This window comes from Neodiprion pinetum, chromosome 3, assembly GCF_021155775.2.
Source record: "Neodiprion pinetum isolate iyNeoPine1 chromosome 3, iyNeoPine1.2, whole genome shotgun sequence".
In the NCBI taxonomy this organism is placed as follows: domain Eukaryota; kingdom Metazoa; phylum Arthropoda; class Insecta; order Hymenoptera; family Diprionidae; genus Neodiprion; species Neodiprion pinetum.
In genome coordinates this window covers 5137451-5160137 of record NC_060234.1, presented here as the reverse complement: position 1 = coordinate 5160137, position 22687 = coordinate 5137451, and the positions used below count along the sequence as shown (strand labels likewise).

Genomic DNA, 22687 nt, shown 5'->3' with positions numbered 1-22687 from the left:
AAATCAATCGCGTAATTTCCGTTACCCTAAAACCTTACGCCAAATGACCCGTTACGGTTCTCGGATTAAAATGTTCGCATAAATTTATCTCCTTTCTTCTATTTTTCACCCAATTAATTCGATGCAGGATTAAAACCCGATTTGCAAGCTCGGGACAAAAAAAAAATATAAAAATTGACGCGATGTCGTTTGTTCCGCGTGATAAATCCTTTCGTACTTAATTTTTTCTTTCCTTTTTTTTTTGTTTCGTTTAAATATTTTCCACAACAGTATCACAATCGATTCTGTATGTAAACATTTTTCTCCGATTCGTACTTTATAATGTACAAAAAAAAAAAAAAATAAATAAAAAATTGTTTCACTGATAAAAATTTATTGATTTCATACGCCACGGACGAAACGAAGCATTGAAGAAAACTATCACACGTTTATTAAGTTTGAGATTTTAGACTTTGGCATTTTTCCCGTAATTAAACAAAACGAATTAACAGGCGTATAATACAACGGCTCGAATTTGGAAAATGACGTAAAGCCAATGAAACGTTGATCGTGAATTCACCGTATTTGATTTCGGAACTAACGCACGCCAATCCACTTTGCACATAAACCGCGTGGGTAGAAATTGTGCCAGACCCATTTCCTATTATATACATAGCGGCGTAGTTTTGATTGAAAATATTAGATTTCATCTCCGGCAATACAATAGATGCCGACATGTAATTCCGCGGTGCGGAATTATTATATAAAATAACTTGGAATAAAAAGCCCATTTAAACCATAGAGGAGAACGTACATCGAATGTTGGTCAGTAGGTTGATTTAGGTACGGTAGATTGGAAATATTTTTCTTTTACCATTGTCTCTTGTTTTGACATTTTTTTATTTTTCCTTGTTCTTTTTTTCTTCTCTTTAGCACTACAGCCAATTAAATCTATCACTAATCACATTCAAGGTTGAAAATTAATTAATCGATGGTATTACTTTGGCAGACGATTAGCGGACGAGGACGATGAGTTGTCAGAGGTTCAGCCGGACGCGGTGCCTCCGGAAGTTCGTGAATGGTTGGCATCTACCTTCACAAGGCAGCTGGCAACCACTCGACGTAAAGCTGATGAAAAGCCAAAATTTCGATCTGTGGCACACGCTATCCGGGCTGGAATCTTTGTCGACAGAATTTACAGGAAGGTTACCAATACCGCTCTCATGCAATTCCCCGAGGAGGTTGTCGGCGTTCTCAAGGTTGTTCCCAATACCGAATTTTTCCAATAATTACACCGCTCGACGCAAGAAAAAAAAAGAAGAAGAAAATTATTTTTGTGCCTGGGTTGATTTATTCATTTTTTTTATTTGTCGTGCATTAAAACAATGGAAGAATACATACGACACTCTTAAAGCTTGCTTTCCTAGTCTTGGGTAGAAATGACAACGATTTAATAAGTTCGAGTTTTTGTGCATGGGATTTATCTACGTGATTATTATATGTCGAGTGACATTGAACAAATGATAATTACTGCTTTTCGAACAAGTTTGACTCCGCAGCCAGGAGAGTGCTGTTTCAAAATTGAAGTAAATCTATGATTTTAATTATTCAGCTAATAAAAAACCGAGAGAATATTATGTTTGATTAAAAATTAGTGAAATGCGACACTGAAGTTTGTTTTATTGTTATTTACGATAAATGTTGGAAATAATAGGTATTTTTATTTTCTAATCCGAAATGTCGTTCTGGTTTCTATAAAAGCAAACTTTATCTAAGAAAACTGTATTTTCTTCTATTAGTTACGTGGAAGAAATCAAAATTCGACATCTAGAACCCAGACTCAAAATTTGTGCTGACCGGTGTAATATGTGTGTATTTGTTATATCTCTGTGCGTGTATGTTGTTTCTCTTTTTTTTCTTCTTTTGATCCTCGTTCGATCTTAAAAACAGTTTACCGAGGGTTTAACCGATCATCGATTTTTTTTTTTTTAACGCTAACTTTCGATATTTCATTACGTGATTTTGAAAGATTTCACGTCATAGGGTTTTGGATCAAGTGGCGAAATGTTTCATGGATTTACAACAATTATAAATTATTCCGCGGAATTATGTTCTACGCGAAACTTCGAAGACGGTTAAGCCTTGGGAAAATAGGGTTTGAGGTAAAAAATCAGAATTGCTGATTAATAGAAGGACCGGATTATCGAATTTTCATAGACGTGAAAATTTTATTCTTATCATTCGCATGCCTAAAACAAAGCCGTAACGTCTGAAAAAAAGTTTTCTCATGAATTTGTGTTCACGTTAGAGTATAAATGGTACTACATGAATTTTTATGGCAGTTTGGAAGTAACGAGATTTTTTGAGCTGTTATAGTTTGATTTTTGGGCGTGCGAATTATCCAAATATAGGAAGTCCAAGGATAGAAAATTGAAAATATGAAAAGTCGAAATGTAGAACGGCAAAATTGGGAACGATTCTACATTATCGATACGAATCCTGACGATTCTACAGTTCGGCTTTCTATCTTCAGACTTTTCTATTTTTTTTACTTCCCCACGATTCGACTATCCGTATTTCAAAATTTTGTCGATTAAGTTCTTACTTCTTTAAAAATTCGATATCGTGGGCCCTTCGATTTTTTCATCTTTCGATATTTTTACCCCCACCCCTTACTTTGAGGTAAAACAATTAATGTAAAGCGCCCAAAAGTCGTGATGATTTGCAAGTTTCATTTTCTGCGTGGAAAAATTCGAAGCCAATAAAAAACCGTATGTTTGCGAATAACGAAAACCGGTTTTGGATACAGAAATTGGTTAAAGCAAATCGTACAGTTTCAGTTTCAGAATTGCATTTTCTAAATTTTCACTCGTTTTAAAAACTGTAATGAACGTTACTTCAACACTGTTCAACGAATTTTAATGAATTATAGATTTCCATTTCGGTTCAGTAACTTGATGCATTTACTTAGAGTGAAAAGAATAACGTGGATTAATACCGGATGCTTGCGGTTGAGTAAATAAGAAACTCGTAAAAGCGTAAAACCTGAGATCGTTGATCGCTGAAAAGATTGTTACTAATACATGTATAATAATAAGTGGAAAGAAAATAACGAAGTAAATCGGAATGAGAAGAGGCTGCAGGCAGACGTACTACAAGGCAGGTACAATCGAACAAAAGAATATAAAGCAAGGGAAGTGAGAGGGTGCGTTGTTGAGTTTGAATTAAGAACAAAAAAAAAAAAAAAAATTTCCAGAGCAAACGAGTCGAGGTTTGTAAAAAAAAATTGAACGAAAAAAAAGATAATACGCAGTGTTCCGGTAATAGCTTCCTTTTACTTATTTATATTCGTTTCGTTTCATTATTTTGTACGTGTATTTTGATGCGAAACTTACGTAAAAAATAAAAGAGAGAAAGAGAGAGAGAGAGAGGCAGCGATCCTCGACAAACAAGCAAACAATGTATTGCTTTGCAGAGAAATCCGCAATTCCTAACGATAATAAATTCGCCTTGTTCAACATTCGAATTGGAGCGGGTTTTCTCCTCTTGACATTCGCGATTTCACCTTTGACAGATCAGGCAATTACCGGTGGTGTCGTTTGTTATATTGGAACGTCATGTCAGCGTAAAGGAAACCTCAGCTTTTACCAATATCCTCCAATTGTATGTACATCTGTCTGTCTGTCTGTCTATCTGTCTGAAGGGCAGCTCGTTTCGCCTCTAGAGGAAATGTAAATCTACGTTGGAAAGCTCGTACGAAAGTCTGCAGCTGCCACTTGACCCGGAAAGGGAGAAAGCTCAGGACCACTTGCATCCGGTTATTTCGCGCGCCTTGTCTGCCCGGGTTATTGCATATTCACTGTCATTCGCCAATTACCGTGATTCTCGGCTTCCGAGAAGCATTGCGATCAGCATCTTTGAAACGCTTCGTTTCGGTTCCCGAAGTTGAACTTACGATTTTTCGATGTCACACGATTTATCGGTCCATATTATAATACATTACCCTGGTCCTTCATATTTTTTTTTTTTTTTTTTTATCCTGAATGACAAAACAGACGCTGGATGATTGGTCATTCGACGTCTTCTCACTCAGCGACGCAGCTTCCGGAGCGCCGATACGGTACCTTGGTTACGATCTACTGAATCGTTACGGAATGATCCATAAATTCAAGGTCCCGCCGTCTGTTCTTGAAAGTTTTTTAGTCAGGATTGAGGAGGGTTACTGCAGGCATAGAAATCCCTATCACAACAATCTTCACGCTGCCGATGTCGCCCAAACCATGCACTACGTTTTATGCCAAACTGGACTTATGGTGAGTAAACATTCAACTACTGCCGAAACATTGATCCTTCTTCAAGCTCTCGTACATTTTTTGTACAATGAGCCAGGCAATACCATCTCACCGCGAATGGGGAAACTCAAACTAGAAATAATCAAACGGCCAGTATCAATTTCAAGATGGCCGCTGTTGCCTCACTTGCAGTTTTATTTCGGCTTTGAAATTGTTTCCGAAACTCGGTTGTTATCACGCACTGTTTCAAGTGAAACAGAACGATGGCAAGACTAAGTAAACGTAAGTTCGGTCTTATACCAAGTCCGAAAACTTGAGAATTAAGTCAACGAAATTCATTGGTACGCGTGACGCCATTCGTTCGCGTTATTGTCTTCTCTCTATTGCAGACTACATCCATCCATGATTCTACCTACAGAGAATGACAAGAAAGATATTTCGTATGGATAATTGCTGGGGGTAAATTCTCGTTAAATTTTTGCAGAACTGGTTGACGGATCTGGAGATATTTGCGACCCTTGTCGCAGCTATAATTCATGACTTCGAGCACACAGGAACGACGAACAATTTTCACGTCATGTCTGGCAGCGACACGGCGCTTTTGTACAACGACAGAGCGGTCTTGGAAAATCATCACATATCGGCGAGTTTTCGGTGAGTTGATCAAAGTTAAGGGTTGTTTCTTGTTTCCAATGAGTTTGGAACAATATGGTTGGCTCTCGTTAAAATTTTAGGATTCTCCGCGAGGACGACTGCAACATACTACAGAATTTCTCCCGGGAGGAGTTTCGGGAGTTTAGATCGCTGGTGATCGATATGGTGCTCGCAACCGACATGAGCTTCCACTTTCAACAGTTGAAGAACATGAAAAATCTTCTCAGTCTGACCGAACCGACAGTAGACAAGAGCAAGGCCGTCAGTCTCGTTCTTCACTGCTGCGATATTTCCCACCCGGCAAAGAGATGGGATCTTCACCACAAGTAAACACTGATCTATCATGTATCTACTATACGTACTGGCACACTGTGCGCCTCTGTTGCTGAACGTTACGTGCCCATGCTACCAGCACACCTTTATATATTATTATCTTTCAAAGATTGATAGTTTTCCTTTCTTCGACCCCTTTTACATTTCAATGAGCCTTTCCTCGCACCTCTGACCTGCTCGCAACTCATCTCACGTATATATGCATACATATACATATTGCTGTATCCGAAACATTGATCCTTTTTCACGCTCTCGTACATTCTTTGAATAATGTGCTAAGCTGATACCATCTCACCGTGAATGGGAAAACTCTCAATCTTCTTTCAACGCAGCACCTCACCTTGAGCGATATTCTAATTACCTGAAATGCATCTTCGTGAGACGGAGTTTTTATTCAAATCACATTGACTGACCTCAGCGATTTGCAAATTCAATTTACGACCCTCCGGTCTGTTTAGAGAATTCGGAATCATGCTTGTTACATTTATACTGTATTATTTTATCTGGCGATAAATAATGTTCGGCAACTAGGCGAGTGCTAGAAATAATCGGAACAGCAAGTATCAATTTCAAGATGGCTCCTGTTGTCTCACTTGCAGTTTTATTTAGGCTTTCAAATTGTTTTCTGCACTCGCCGGTTATCATTTACTATTTCATGTGAAACAGAACGATGGCAAGACTAAGTAAACGTAAGTTTGGTCTTGCACCAAGTCCGAAACCTTCAGAAATAAGTCTACGAAATTTATTAATAAACACGTGACCATTCGTTTGCTTAAAGTTTTCTCTCTAAGGAATACTTTTATTCATGTCACTTCAGTTATGTTTTCTTTCTTCCAAAAATATTCTTCTCTAGCGGAGAACAAACTAAGATATTACTCAAAATAATTCTGATAACGTGATTTAAATGCTTATCCCAGAACTGATAACTCTTCATTTATGTTTCTTCGATATCGCAGATGGACCATGCAGCTTCTCGAGGAATTCTTCAGACAGGGAGATAAGGAGAGAGCACTGGGTCTACCGTTCTCACCGCTATGTGACAGGAACAACACTCTAGTGGCCGAGTCGCAGATCGGTTTTATCGAATTTATCGTTGAACCTAGTATGCAGGTCTGCAGTGACATGCTAGAATCGGTTCTTGCGCCGTTGAATCCCAAGACGGACGTTCCTCAAGAATCGGACCCTGGTAGGCAATTTTATCTCAATTTTTCTCAACGTCACTGACGCGATGTTCTTTTTATTTTTTTTTTTTTTTTTCATTTTCTCCGACCCCCCGAAATTTCATAACACATAACCTCAATTCCATAGTTCTTATTTTACACCACAATATCGTGTTGATTTTTTGGTTTTTGCATGTAAGTCTCCGCCGTAACAAGCGCCTTCCTTACTTCTCGTGAATTTCGTCTTGTCATTGTTCAATTCGCCAATAATTGGAATCCAGAGTACGAGTGTGATTGGAGCAATATGGCGTCACACTGGTTTATCAGCTGATCGTTTTGTTTGGTTTTAATTTTCAGCAGCCGGTGAGAATAGGTTTAGAATTAAAAAACCATGGACCCATTGTCTTGCGGAGAATAAGAAGATTTGGAAAGAACAGGCGGCTAAAGGTAAGAAATTTTCAACCTCTTAATTAAATCTCTGCGTTCGCTGATCGTGCAAACTTGCAATGATCGATTGTTTTTATAATTGTGTTTTTTTTTTTCCTCCACAGACGCAGAAATCAGACTACAGAAAGAACAGGAACAGAAGGAAAGGGAAGAACTCGAGCGAGATAAGGGAAAAAATTCACTGACTACAGCCGAAGAGTAGCGGTTATGTACTGTATTATAAATGTCAGCGAATATAAATAAATAAATAAATATATATATATATATATATATATATATATATATATATATATAATACATGAATATGAGCGAATGAACGGGCGAATGAAAAATGATAAGTGCAATTGATTGATCGATGCTTTTTATGATAAATAAGCTTATAATATTGAACAAGGCGTTGATATAGCGTATAAATATGAATGTATATTATACGACGGAAAGTATATGTGTATATATGTATAATTTAACTACTCTGACAGACTGAGATCGCATATACTATAACATATTATACAATATAGGTATATATATATTATATTCGATCGTAGTTTCAGGAAATACTTATGACGCTATGTATGCAAAATACATATATAATGTGGTATATCATGTCTAGGTATATCTGTGTAAAGTTTGCACAACAGGTTGCACGTGAATTAGGTTATTTATAATTTTTGGGCATAAACGTTTGATATAACGATTCAAGTGTGGAATTACATCGGAATTACAGTTTGGTTGCACATATTCTGCGAAATATACTTTAAATAAGTTTCACGCAGTGATAAACTGATCATTTATAATCGCCAATTAATTATGCTAACTATGCAAACATTGAAACTAATATCAGGAAAATCAATTCAACGAATTGAATATACCGAAAAATTTTTCTAAAATTCAACATGCCATGTTTTCGCTAAAATGACGCTAAGGAGAAACAAAAAATTTTGTTAAATTGCGAATCTTTGCGCAAAAATGAATCTCAGATCTTGTTCAAACTAAAATTTTCACTTTTTTAATCTTCTCTTTTTTTTTCAAATTGCTGGTTACTAAACTTTGCGTCAAATGAATTTACAAGCATTCCACCACGTCCATTTTCCCCAAACTATTTTATCACTTTGAGAATTATTTATTATTGTATGTTGTTAAAAATCGTGCGGATATCATTATATGTACCTTGTTAAAAAAAAATGCAACCATGATGATGCATAGTTTAACAAAAAAAAAAAGAAAAAAAAAGAAAAAAAAAGAGTGACGTAGAATAAAAATGAGAAAAAGAAGTGAAATTCGAACAAATAATATATTATACCTAACCGTACCAATACATAAATCTTACAAATATATAACTAATACAAATATGCGTAACTTAATTGTAATAATATTCTGATAAGAAAATAAATATTAACCCAGCTGGCCTGGCGCTGATTAAATTATATAATTGTACTGTGAAATCGCAGAAACAAAATGTGTTTAAAAAGAAAAATAAAAAAAAAAAAAATTGATAATCTGTACATAATAAATGTATAACGGTGAAAAAAAAATCTTGCGACAAAGCTTTAAAAGATAGAAAGAATTATATAACGTACCTACACAACTATCCGTAGTATTTATTCTGTATGATTATGCAAATAAACATATATATATATATATATATATAGGTATATACTTATGCGTATATATGTATAAAAATATAATATGATTATGTAAATAAGAAACGGTAACAAAGTGAACATAGAAAAGAAAAAAAAAAAAAGAGAAAAAAAAGAAACAAAAGCAAAAACTCGTTACTCAAATAATGATTATTATTTATACTATGTACCTCTTGTGCTATATACCATACCTATGTAGGAGTGTCAAATGATTTATGGAATTTGCGGGTGAAAAATATTGTACATGTAAATTAGCCATACATATTATCCGGAGAATACACAATATGATAGATAATTGAAAGTAATAAGAAACCGTCTACAGAACGCATTATTATCTTTATTTACGTATATACCGATGTAATAATATATAACGTGACGTTATTACTGTATTTTATTAATTCGAGCGTACACCGCAATACTTCACTTATTCATGCATATTGTTGGAATCATTTTTTACTTACCTTTCTTGCCGTTCTTCTTTTTCTTCTTATTATGAAAACAAGAATAACAAGAATAATAATAATAATAATAATAATAGCAGGATAATAATAACAACAACAATGATGATAGTAATCGTAATATGAATATGAATAACATTTCTTTCAATCACCTACGTAGAAAGAGCTACGACAATTTATTATGATAATAGGTATATTGCATAATGTGCATTGATCTTGAACTGCTATCGAAATCTGCAGCTTGCGCTCGTGTATCTTATATATATGTATAAAATACAGTTTAGTATAAATATAACGTCGATTAATTAATATTAATACATGTAGTCCGTATATACATATGTATGGTAGATACGTATACGTGAATAAGTGATGTAGTACAAAGAAAGAATGATAATAGTAACGATGAAGGAAGAAAAAAAAATGCTTGGAAACTATTTAATTACAATATGGATCTTGAATTGTACACATATGTAATATATTTGTCGCACGATCCGATTTTTCAGAAGACGGTCAAGTTTTTCGTCTGTTCAGAAATGCAAAGAAGACCATCAGTTTTAAAAACAATTTGTCGGATATCAAAATCCGCACTTATAAATATTTTTTGAATTGAAAATAAAATTTCAGATTTCTTTGCACACACAGTTTATTTGCGGAATTTATTTGAATCCTTTTTTTTACTCTTTTTTTCCGTTGCTCTCTCTCTCTCTCTCTCTCTCTCTCTCTCTCTCTCTCTCTCTCTCTCTCTCTCTCTCTCTCTCTCTCTCTCTCTCTCTCTCTCTCTCTTTCTCTCTCTCTCTCTCTCTCTCTGTAAACGCACACAAGTTTTCTTGACCTGAATTTTGAATGAACGAGAAGCGACTAGTTTATCAATAAAATAAAAATTCTAGTTTTTTCGTACGGAATTTTTCATTCAAAAACTGTATTTTAACCATCAAAACGCACAATACATATGTTTGATTTTTTTGAATTCAACATAACGTTTGCGTCGCTTGGAGTGTAGAAGATGTCGATGCACAATTTGTAAATTTGAACAACGGTATTGTCAAACATTGTATGGTAAAAAAGAATTGATACATTTTTTATTCACTAAAAATTATGTGCAAGATTCTAAAAAATTTCCAAATCTAAGACCAGCAAGAATATATATATATATATATAATATCTAATAAATTAAAATCCATATCCTAGCTCAGCTGCCTGCGTTTGCGCATGTTACACTGTTTCGCTCCGGTGCTCGATATGAGTCGCGTTAGAATTGAATTATATGATTGATTCGATGATTCAAGTATGAAAGAAAATAAGGATAAAAATTTTTAATAACGGGAGCTATTTCTCAGCTCCCGATTCCGGGATTATAGCTTTATTACTTAGGTACACGCCAAAGGTTTTCATCGTCACGCCGTGGGTTGAATTCAGTCACGTGAATAGATGAATTTTTATTCACAGAAATGTATTTGTTCTTTACTTTACTGAATTCGAAATAATCACAATATATTTTTTATTTTTCAATTGTATAAAACCCGCTTGAATGAAATAAACCTATCGTATTTGACATTAAAAGACAATTCGTCACAGTCGCTTCAGTAAATTTAAATTTCACGTGAATTGCGATTGAATTTTCAAGTTCATTATTGAAAATTTTCGACAATTTCATCCCACGACTGATGATAGATACTGAGTCGCGAAATAGTACTTAGAAACCTTTAGCTACAGATAAATAATCAATGTACGGTGTATATAACGATAAAATAGAGGTAATAATGATAATAATAATTCGCATGCCGTAATATGAAGTGTACCCTTTGGACTACATTCAGCTTTAGATTATTGGATTAAAATATTTATAGGCGAATTAAATACTATAAAGTATGATATGATGGCGTGATAGATTGTGACCACTATACCCATAACAAATCAAAAAAAAAAAAATGAAAAACATGGAATAAAACCATTCTCTATATTCTCTGTATGAATATATAATATAATATGTAACGATAATATTAAGACTATAGGGATTATATACCACAATTATTACATTTATTATACATGAAACAAAGTCTATTCTCGATACGTTTGAAATTATAATTGATTGATTAACAACATCGTTGTAACTCAAATTCTCTTAATATCACGAATAGAATTTGTATGTTTCAATACTCGACCAATAATAATATTGACAAACGTAATGCTAATAAAAACAGTAATAATAATATAGGTATAATTTTCGCATAAGCTATGTAGGATTCAGAATCAACTAATAAATGTTTGTTATATAACTATTATATGTTGTGTATCATGCAGCTTATAATGAACTATGACACCCCATTCTTTGCCTGCTATTATGAATTTTCCCAAATGTCGTATAAATATGACTAACCATACATAGAGCACATCCACGAAAACAGAACAACACGTAGGAATGAAATATGTTGTATAGCAGAAGAGGGTAAGACGAATTCAGTCTGAGATCAAAAATTTTCGGTCCGAGAATAAAACGAAAGTAGGGCTAACCCGTTTGCATTTTTGACAAAGATTTTCGCGATTTTCAGAAGTGCTGGAATGAATTATTTCATGCACTATTCCGACGTAATTTTGCGAGAAAAATCGAATGAGCGCAGTCCCAATACGCTGCGATCAACGCATCGAAAGTTACAGCCAAAAAACGAAAACCTGAATTTTCGACATTTTTCAGCAGGTGCTTTTTTCCTCGTATCTTCTCTCCCGTTGATCCCACGCTCCTTTTGCTGCGTTTTCTGAGTTCCTGGGGGTCCAATTGGTCGGGAAAGAGTCATACAAATCAATTCAGAGACGAAAAATTTTTTGGTCAAAAAAAAAGGAAGGTTAACCCCTTTGTATTTTTTGCGAAAATTTTCGCGATTTTGGAAAGTGCTGGAATCAATTCTTTCAGGCCCTATTCCGACGTGATTTTGCGTGAGAAATCGAATAGGCACAGTCCCAATGCGCTGCGATCAACGCATCGAAAGTAACAGCCAAAAAACGAAAACTTGAATTTTCGACATTTTTCAGCGGGTGCTTTTTTCCTCGTATCTTCTCTCCCGTTGATTCCACGCTCCTTTTGCTGCGTTTTCTGAGGTCCTTGGGGTCCGATTGGTCGGGAAAGAGTCATACGAATCAATTCTGAGACGAAAGATTTTTTGGTAAAAAAAAAAGGAAGGTTAACCCCTTTGTATTTTTGACGAAAATTTTCGCGATTTTGAAAAGTGCTGGAATCAATTCTTTCAGGCCCTATTCCGACGTAATTTTGCGAGAGAAATCGATTAGGCGCAGTCCCAATACGCTGCGATCAACGCATCGAAAGTTACAGCCAAAAAAGAAAACCCGAATTTTCGACATTTTTCAGCAGGTGCTTTTTTCCTCGTATCTTCTCTCCCGTTGATCCCACGCTCCTTTTGCTGCGTTTTCTGAGTTCCTTGGGATCCAATTGGTCGGGTAAGAGTCCTACGAATCAATTCTGAGACGAAATATTTTTTGGTCAAAAAAAAAGGAAGGTTAACCCCTTTGTATTTTTGGCGAAAATTTTCGCGATTCTCAAAAGTGCTGAGATAAATTAATTGTGGCACTATTCCGACGTAATTTTGCGAGAGAAATCGATTGGGCGCAGTCCCAATGCGCTGCGATCAACGCATCGAAAGTTACAGCCAAAAAACGAAAACCTGAATTTTCGACATTTTTCAGCGGGTGCTTTTTTCCTCGTATCTTCTCTCCCGTTGATTCCACGCTCCTTTTGCTGCGTTTTCTGAGGTCCTTGGGGTCCGATTGGTCGGGAAAGAGTCATACGAATCAATTCTGAGACGAAAGATTTTTTGGTAAAAAAAAAAGGAAGGTTAACCCCTTTGTATTTTTGACGAAAATTTTCGCGATTTTGAAAAGTGCTGGAATCAATTCTTTCAGGCCCTATTCCGACGTAATTTTGCGAGAGAAATCGATTAGGCGCAGTCCCAATACGCTGCGATCAACGCATCGAAAGTTACAGCCAAAAAAGAAAACCCGAATTTTCGACATTTTTCAGCAGGTGCTTTTTTCCTCGTATCTTCTCTCCCGTTGATCCCACGCTCCTTTTGCTGCGTTTTCTGAGTTCCTTGGGATCCAATTGGTCGGGTAAGAGTCCTACGAATCAATTCTGAGACGAAATATTTTTTGGTCAAAAAAAAAGGAAGGTTAACCCCTTTGTATTTTTGGCGAAAATTTTCGCGATTCTCAAAAGTGCTGAGATAAATTAATTGTGGCACTATTCCGACGTAATTTTGCGAGAGAAATCGATTGGGCGCAGTCCCAATACGCTGCGATCAACGCATCGAAAGTTACAGCCAAAAAACGAAAACCTGAATTTTCGACATTTTTCAGCAGGTGCTTTCTTCCTCGTATCTTCTCTCCCGTTGATCCCACGCTCCTTTTGCGGCGTTTTCTGAGTTACTTGGGATCCAATTGGTCGGGTAAGAGTCCTACGAATCAATTCTGAGACAAAAAATTTTTTGGTCAAAAAAAAAGGAAGGTTAACCCCTTTGTATTTTTGGCGAAAATTTTCGCGATTCTCAAAAGTGCTGAGATAAATTAATTGTGGCACTATTCCGACGTAATTTTGCGAGAGAAATCGATTGGGCGCAGTCCCAATGCGCTGCGATCAACGCATCGAAAGTTACAGCCAAAAAACGAAAACCTGAATTTTCGACATTTTTCAGCGGGTGCTTTTTTCCTCGTATCTTCTCTCCCGTTGATTCCACGCTCCTTTTGCTGCGTTTTCTGAGGTCCTTGGGGTCCGATTGGTCGGGAAAGAGTCATACGAATCAATTCTGAGACGAAAGATTTTTTGGTAAAAAAAAAAGGAAGGTTAACCCCTTTGTATTTTTGACGAAAATTTTCGCGATTTTGAAAAGTGCTGGAATCAATTCTTTCAGGCCCTATTCCGACGTAATTTTGCGAGAGAAATCGATTAGGCGCAGTCCCAATACGCTGCGATCAACGCATCGAAAGTTACAGCCAAAAAAGAAAACCCGAATTTTCGACATTTTTCAGCAGGTGCTTTTTTCCTCGTATCTTCTCTCCCGTTGATCCCACGCTCCTTTTGCTGCGTTTTCTGAGTTCCTTGGGATCCAATTGGTCGGGTAAGAGTCCTACGAATCAATTCTGAGACGAAATATTTTTTGGTCAAAAAAAAAGGAAGGTTAACCCCTTTGTATTTTTGGCGAAAATTTTCGCGATTCTCAAAAGTGCTGAGATAAATTAATTGTGGCACTATTCCGACGTAATTTTGCGAGAGAAATCGATTGGGCGCAGTCCCAATACGCTGCGATCAACGCATCGAAAGTTACAGCCAAAAAACGAAAACCTGAATTTTCGACATTTCCCAGCAGGTGTTTTTTTCCTTGTATCTTCTCTCCCGTTGATCCCACGCTCCTTTTGCTGCGTTTTCTGAGTTCCTTGGGGTCCAATTGGTCGGGAAAGAGTCATACGAATCAATTCTGAGACGAAAAATTTTTTGGTCAAAAAAAAAGGAAGGTTAACCCCTTTGTATTTTTGGCGAAAATTTTCGCGATTTTGGAAAGTGCTGGAATCTATTCTTTCAGGCCCTATTCCGACGTAATTTTGCGAGAGAAATCGATTGGGCGCAGTCCCAATACGCTGCGATCAACGCATCGAAAGTTACAGCCAAAAAACGAAAACCTGAATTTTCGCCATTTTTCAGCAGGTGCTTTCTTCCTCGTATCTTCTCTCCCGTTGATCCCACGCTCCTTTTGCGGCGTTTTCTGAGTTACTTGGGGTCCAATTGGTCGGGAAAGAGTCATACGAATCAATTCTGAGACGAAAAATTTTTTGGTCAAAAAAAAAGGAAGGTTAACCCCTTTGTATTTGTGGCGAAAATTTTCGCGATTTTCAAAAGTGCTGGAATCAATTCTTTCAGGCCCTATTCCGACGTAAATTTGCGAGAGAAATGGATTGGGCGCAGTCCCAATACGCTGCGATCAACGCATCAAAAGTTACAGCCAAAAAACGAAAACCTGAATTTTCGACATTTTTCAGCAGGTGCTTTTTTCCTCGTATCTTCTCTCCCGTTGATCCCACGCTCCTTTTGCTGCGTTTTCTGAGGTCCTTGGGGTCCAATTAGTCGGGAAAGAGTCATACGAATCAATTCTGAGACGAAAAATTTTTTGGTCAAAAGAAAAGGAAGGTTAACCCCTTTGTATTTTTTGCGAAAATTTTCGCGACTTTGGAAAGTGCTGGAATCAATTCTTTCAGGCCCTATTCCGACGTAATTTTGCGAGAGAAATCGATTGGGCGCAGTCTCAATACGCTGCGATCAACGCATCGAAAGTTACAGCCAAAACACGAAAACCTGAATTTTCGACATTTTTCAGCAGGTGCTTTTTTCCTCGTATCTTCTCTCCCGTTGATCCCACGCTCCTTTCGCTGCGTTTTCTGAGGTCCTTGGGGTCCAATTGGTCGGGAAAGAGTCATACGAATCAATTCTGAGACGAAAAATTTTTTGGTCAAAAAAAAAGGAAGGTTAACCCCTTTGTATTTTTGGCGAAAATTTTCGCGATTTTTAAAGGCGCTGGAATAAATTAATTGTGGCACTATTCCGACGTAATTTTGCGAGAGATATCGATTGGGCGCAGTCCCAATACGCTGCGATCAACGCATCGAAAGTTACAGCCAAAAAACGAAAACCTGAATTTTCGACATTTTTCAGCAGGTGCTTTTTTCCTTGTATCTTCTCTCCCGTTGATCCCACGCTCCTTTTGCTGCGTTTTCCGAGGTCCTTGGGGTCCAATTAGTCGGGAAAGAGTCATACGAATCAATTCTGAGACGAAAAATTTTCTGGTCAAAAAAAAAAGAAGGTTAACCCCTTTGTATTTTTGGCGAAAATTTTCGCGATTTTGGAAAGTGCTGGAATCAATTCTTTCAGGCCCTATTCCGACGTCATTTTGCGGGAGAAATCGATTGGGCGCAGTCCCAATACGCTGCGAACAACGCATCGAAAGTTGCAGCCAAAAAACGAAAACCTGAATTTTCGACATTTTTCAGCAGGTGCTTTTTTTCTCGTATCTTCTCTCCCGTTGATCCCACGCTCCTTTTGCTGCGTTTTCTGAGTTCCTTAGGGTCCAATTGGTCGGGAACGAGTCATACGAATCAATTCTAAAACGAAAAATTTTTTGGTCAAAAAAAAAGGAAGGTTAACCCCTTTGTATTTTTGGCGAAAATTTCCGCGATTTTGGAAAGTGCTGGAATCAATTCTTTCAGGCCCTATTCCGACGTAATTTTGCGAGAGAAATCGATTGGGCGCAGTCTAAATACGCTGCGATCAACGCATCGAAAGTTACAGCCAAAAAACGAAAACCTGAATTTTCGATCTTTTTCAGCAGGTGCTTTTTTCCTCGTATCTTCTCTCCCGTTGATCCCACGCTCCTTTTGCTGCGTTTTCTGAGGTCCTTGGGGTCCAATTGGTCGGGAAAGAGTCATACGAATCAATTTTGAGACGAAAAATTTTTTGGTCAAAAAAAAAGGAAGGTTAACCCCTTTGTATTTTTGGCGAAAATTTTCGCGATTTTGGAAAGTGCTGGAATCAATTTTTTCAGGCCCTATTCCGACGTAATTTTGCGAGAGAAATCGATTGGGCGCAGTCCCAATACGCTGCGATCAACGCATCGAAAGTTGCAGCTAAAAAACGAAAACCTGAATTTTCGACATTTTTCAGCAGGTGCTTTCTTCCTCGTATCTTCTCTCCCGTTGATCCCACGCTCCTTTTGCTGCGTTTTCTGAGGTCCTTGGGGTCCAATTGGTCGGGAAAGAGTCATACGAATCAATTCTGAGACGAAAAATTTTTTGGTCAAAAAAAAAGGAAGGTTAACCCCTTTGTATTTTTGGCGAAAATTTTCGCGACTTTGGAAAGTGCTGGAATCAATTCTTTCAGGCCCTATTCCGACGTAAATTTGCGAGAGAAATGGATTGGGCGCAGTCCCAATACGCTGCGATCAACGCATCGAAAGTTACAGCCAAAAAACGAAAACCTGAATTTTCGACATTTTTCAGCAGGTGCTTTTTTCCTCGTATCTTCTCTCCCGTTGATCCCACGCTCCTTTTGCTGCGTTTTCTGAGGTCCTTGGGGTCCAATTAGTCGGGAAAGAGTCATACGAATCAATTCTGAGACGAAAAATTTTTTGGTCAAAAGAAAAGGAAGGTTAACCCCTTTGTATTTTTTGCGAAAATTTTCGCGATTTTGAAAAGTGCTGGAATCAATTCTTTCTGGCCCTATTCCAAAGTGATTTTGCGAGAGAAATCGATTAGGCGCAATCCCAATACGCTGCGATCAACGCATCAGAAGTAATAGCCAAAAAACGAAAACCTGAATTTTCGACATTTTTCAGCGGGTGCTTTTTTCCTCGTATCTTCTCTCCCGTTGATCCCACGCTCCTTTTGCTGCGTTTTCTAAGGTCCTTGGGGTCCGATTGGTCGGGAAAGAGTCATACGAATCAATTCTGAGACGAAAGATTTTTTGGTAAAAAAAAAAGGAAGGTTAACCCCTTTGTATTTTTGGCGAAAATTTTCGCGATTCTGGAAAGTGCTGGAATCAATTCTTCCAGGCCCTATTCCGACGTCATTTTGCGAGAGAAATCGATTGGGCGCAGTTTCAATACGCTGCGATCAACGCATCGGAAGTTACAGCCAAAAAACGAAAACCTGAATTTTCGACATTTTTCAGCAGGTGCTTTCTTCCTCGTATTTTTTCTCCCGTTGATCCTACGCTCCTTTTGCTGCGTTTTCTGAGTTCCTTGGGGTCCAATTGGTCGGGAAAGAGTCATACGAATCAATTCTGAGACGAAAAATTTTTTGGTCAAAAAAAAAGGAAGGTTAACCCCTTTGTATTTTTGGCGAAAATTTTCGCGACTTTGGAAAGTGCTGGAATCAATTCTTTCAGGCCCTATTCCGACGTAATTTTGCGAGAGAAATCGATTGGGCGCAGTCTCAATACGCTGCGATCAACGCATCGAAAGTTACAGCCAAAACACGAAAACCTGAATTTTCGACATTTTTCAGCAGGTGCTTTTTTCCTCGTATCTTCTCTCCCGTTGATCCCACGCTCCTTTCGCTGCGTTTTCTGAGGTCCTTGGGGTCCAATTGGTCGGGAAAGAGTCATACGAATCAATTCTGAGACGAAAAATTTTTTGGTCAAAAAAAAAGGAAGGTTAACCCCTTTGTATTTTTGGCGAAAATTTTCGCGATTTTTAAAGGCGCTGGAATAAATTAATTGTGGCACTATTCCGACGTAATTTTGCGAGAGATATCGATTGGGCGCAGTCCCAATACGCTGCGATCAACGCATCGAGAGTTACAGCCAAAAAACGAAAACCTGAATTTTCGACATTTTTCAGCAGGTGCTTTTTTCCTTGTATCTTCTCTCCCGTTGATCCCACGCTCCTTTTGCTGCGTTTTCCGAGGTCCTTGGGGTCCAATTGGTCGGGAAAGAGTCATACGAATCAATTCTGAGACGAAAAATTTTTTGGTCAAAAAAAAAGGAAGGTTAACCCCTTTGTATTTTTGGCGAAAATTTTCGCGACTTTGGAAAGTGCTGGAATCAATTCTTTCAGGCCCTATTCCGACGTAAATTTGCGAGAGAAATGGATTGGGCGCAGTCCCAATACGCTGCGATCAACGCATCGAAAGTTACAGCCAAAAAACGAAAACCTGAATTTTCGACATTTTTCAGCAGGTGCTTTTTTCCTCGTATCTTCTCTCCCGTTGATCCCACGCTCCTTTTGCTGCGTTTTCTGAGGTCCTTGGGGTCCAATTAGTCGGGAAAGAGTCATACGAATCAATTCTGAGACGAAAAATTTTTTGGTCAAAAGAAAAGGAAGGTTAACCCCTTTGTATTTTTTGCGAAAATTTTCGCGATTTTGAAAAGTGCTGGAATCAATTCTTTCTGGCCCTATTCCAAAGTGATTTTGCGAGAGAAATCGATTAGGCGCAATCCCAATACGCTGCGATCAACGCATCAGAAGTAATAGCCAAAAAACGAAAACCTGAATTTTCGACATTTTTCAGCGGGTGCTTTTTTCCTCGTATCTTCTCTCCCGTTGATCCCACGCTCCTTTTGCTGCGTTTTCTAAGGTCCTTGGGGTCCGATTGGTCGGGAAAGAGTCATACGAATCAATTCTGAGACGAAAGATTTTTTGGTAAAAAAAAAAGGAAGGTTAACCCCTTTGTATTTTTGGCGAAAATTTTCGCGATTCTGGAAAGTGCTGGAATCAATTCTTCCAGGCCCTATTCCGACGTCATTTTGCGAGAGAAATCGATTGGGCGCAGTTTCAATACGCTGCGATCAACGCATCGGAAGTTACAGCCAAAAAACGAAAACCTGAATTTTCGACATTTTTCAGCAGGTGCTTTCTTCCTCGTATTTTTTCTCCCGTTGATCCTACGCTCCTTTTGCTGCGTTTTCTGAGTTCCTTGGGGTCCAATTGGTCGGGAAAGAGTCATACGAATCAATTCTGAGACGAAAAATTTTTTGGTCAAAAAAAAAGGAAGGTTAACCCCTTTGTATTTTTGGCGAAAATTTTCGCGACTTTGGAAAGTGCTGGAATCAATTCTTTCAGGCCCTATTCCGACGTAATTTTGCGAGAGAAATCGATTGGGCGCAGTCTCAATACGCTGCGATCAACGCATCGAAAGTTACAGCCAAAACACGAAAACCTGAATTTTCGACATTTTTCAGCAGGTGCTTTTTTCCTCGTATCTTCTCTCCCGTTGATCCCACGCTCCTTTCGCTGCGTTTTCTGAGGTCCTTGGGGTCCAATTGGTCGGGAAAGAGTCATACGAATCAATTCTGAGACGAAAAATTTTTTGGTCAAAAAAAAAGGAAGGTTAACCCCTTTGTATTTTTGGCGAAAATTTTCGCGATTTTTAAAGGCGCTGGAATAAATTAATTGTGGCACTATTCCGACGTAATTTTGCGAGAGATATCGATTGGGCGCAGTCCCAATACGCTGCGATCAACGCATCGAGAGTTACAGCCAAAAAACGAAAACCTGAATTTTCGACATTTTTCAGCAGGTGCTTTTTTCCTTGTATCTTCTCTCCCGTTGATCCCACGCTCCTTTTGCTGCGTTTTCCGAGGTCCTTGGGGTCCAATTAGTCGGGAAAGAGTCATACAAATCAATTCTGAGACGAAAAATTTTCTGGTCAAAAAAAAAAGAAGGTTAACCCCTTTGTATTTTTGGCGAAAATTTTCGCGATTTTGGAAAGTGCTGGAATCAATTCTTTCAGGCCCTATTCCGACGTCATTTTGCGGGAGAAATCGATTGGGCGCAGTCCCAATACGCTGCGAACAACGCATCGAAAGTTGCAGCCAAAAAACGAAAACCTGAATTTTCGACATTTTTCAGCAGGTGCTTTTTTTCTCGTATCTTCTCTCCCGTTGATCCCACGCTCCTTTTGCTGCGTTTTCTGAGTTCCTTAGGGTCCAATTGGTCGGGAACGAGTCATACGAATCAATTCTAAAACGAAAAATTTTTTGGTCAAAAAAAAAGGAAGGTTAACCCCTTTGTATTTTTGGCGAAAATTTCCGCGATTTTGGAAAGTGCTGGAATCAATTCTTTCAGGCCCTATTCCGACGTAATTTTGCGAGAGAAATCGATTGGGCGCAGTCCCAATACGCTGCGATCAACGCATCGAAAGTTGCAGCCAAAAAACGAAAACCTAATTTTCGACATTTTTCAGCAGGTGCTTTTTTCCTTGTATCTTCTCTCCCGTTGATCCCACGCTCCTTTTGCTGCGTTTTCTGAGGTCCTTGGGGTCCAATTGGTCGGGAAAGAGTCATACGAATCAATTCTGAGACGAAAAATTTTTTGGTCAAAAAAAAAGGAAGGTTAACCCCTTTGTATTTTTGGCGAAAATTTTCGCGATTCTGGAAAGTGCTGGAATCAATTCTTCCAGGCCCTATTTCGACGTAATTTTGCGAGAGAAATCGATTGGGCGCAGTCTAAATACGCTGCGATCAACGCATCGAAAGTTACAGCCAAAAAACGAAAACCTGAATTTTCGACATTTTTCAGCAGGTGCTTTTTTCCTCGTATCTTCTCTCCCGTTGATCCTACGCTCCTTTTGCTGCGTTTTCTGAGGTCCTTGGGGTCCAATTAGTCGGGAAAGAGTCATACGAATCAATTCTAAGACGAAAAATTTTTTGGTCAAAAAAAAAAGAAGGTTAACCCCTTTGTATTTTTGGCGAAAATTTTCGCGATTTTGGAAAGTGCTGGAATCAATTCTTTCAGGCCCTATTCCGACGTCATTTTGCGGGAGAAATCGATTAGGCGCAGTCCCAATACGCTGCGATCAACGCATCGGAAGTTACAGCCAAAAAACGAAAACCTGAATTTTCGACATTTTTCAGCAGGAGCTTTCTTCCTCGTATTTTTTCTCCCGTTGATCCTACGCTCCTTTTGCTGCGTTTTCTGAGTTCCTTGGGGTCCAATTGGTCGGGAAAGAGTCATACGAATCAATTCTGAGACGAAAAATTTTTTGGTCAAAAAAAAAAGAAGGTTAACCCCTTTGTATTTTTGGCGAAAATTTTCGCGATTTTCGAAAGTGCTGGAATCAATTTTTTCAGGCCCTATTCCGACGTAATTTCGCGAGAGAAATCGATTGGGCGCAGTCCCAATACGCTGCGATCAACGCATCGAAAGTTGCAGCCAAAAAACGAAATCCTGAATTTTCGACATTTTTCAGCAGGTGCTTTTTTCCTCGTATCTTCTCTCCCGTTGATCCCACGCTTCTTATGCTGCGTTTTCTGAGTTCCTTGGGGTCCAATTGGTCGGGAAAGAGTCATACGAATCAATTCTGAGACGAAAAATTTTTTGGTCAAAAAAAAAAGAAGGTTAACCCCTTTGTATTTTTAGCGAAAATTTTCGCGATTTTCAAAAGCGCTGGAATCAATTGTTTCCGGCCCTATTCCGACGTAATTTTGCGAGAGAAATCGATTGGGCGCAGTCCCAATACGCTGCGATCAACGCATCGAAAGTTGCAGCCAAAAAACGAAAACCTGAATTTTCGACATTTTTCAGCAGGTGCTTTTTTCCTCGTATCTTCTCTCCCGTTGATCCCACGCTCCTTTTGCTGCGTTTTCTGAGGTCCTTGGGGTCCAATTAGTCGGGAAAGAGTCATACGAATCAATTCTGAGACGAAAAATTTTTTGGTCAAAAAAAAAGGAAGGTTAACCCCTTTGTATTTTTGGCAAAAATTTTTGCGATTTTGGAAAGTGCTGGAATCAATTCTTTCAGGCCCTATTCCGACGTAATTTTGCGAGAGAAATGGATTGGGCGCAGTCCCAATACGCTGCGATCAACGCATCGAAAGTTACAGCCAAAAAACGAAAACCTGAATTTTCGACATTTTTCAGCAGGTGCTTTCTTCCTCGTATTTTTTCTCCCGTTGATCCTACGCTCCTTTTGCTGCGTTTTCTGAGTTCCTTGGGGTCCAATTGGTCGGGAAAGAGTCATACGAATCAATTCTGAGACGAAAAATTTTTTGGTCAAAAAAAAAAGAAGGTTAACCCCTTTGTATTTTTGGCGAAAATTTCCGCGATTTTGGAAAGTGCTGGAATCAATTCTTTCAGGCCCTATTTCGACGTAATTTCGCGAGAGAAATCGATTGGGCGCAGTTTCAATACGCTGCGATCAACGCATCGAAAGTTACAGCCAAAAAACGAAAACCTG

The 22687-nt window shown here is 38.3% G+C and overlaps 1 protein-coding gene across 9 annotated transcripts in view; it reads left to right on the top strand.

Moving 5' to 3' along the window:
* The window catches only part of LOC124213757 (dual specificity calcium/calmodulin-dependent 3',5'-cyclic nucleotide phosphodiesterase 1-like), a 172064-nt gene extending 160819 nt beyond the window's left edge, over window positions 1–11245 (top strand). For all 9 annotated transcript variants that reach the window (XM_046615359.2, XM_069134058.1, XM_046615355.2 and 6 more), the window contains 7 exons: window positions 989–1238; window positions 4035–4292; window positions 4756–4925; window positions 5006–5251; window positions 6215–6444; window positions 6776–6865; window positions 6970–11245. In XM_046615359.2, coding sequence (XP_046471315.1) covers window positions 989–1238; window positions 4035–4292; window positions 4756–4925; window positions 5006–5251; window positions 6215–6444; window positions 6776–6865; window positions 6970–7067 — 1342 coding nt within the window. In that variant the 3' untranslated portion in view covers window positions 7068–11245. The remainder of the gene's footprint in view (window positions 1–988; window positions 1239–4034; window positions 4293–4755; window positions 4926–5005; window positions 5252–6214; window positions 6445–6775; window positions 6866–6969) is intronic.
* Window positions 11246–22687: the final 11442 nt, after the last annotated feature.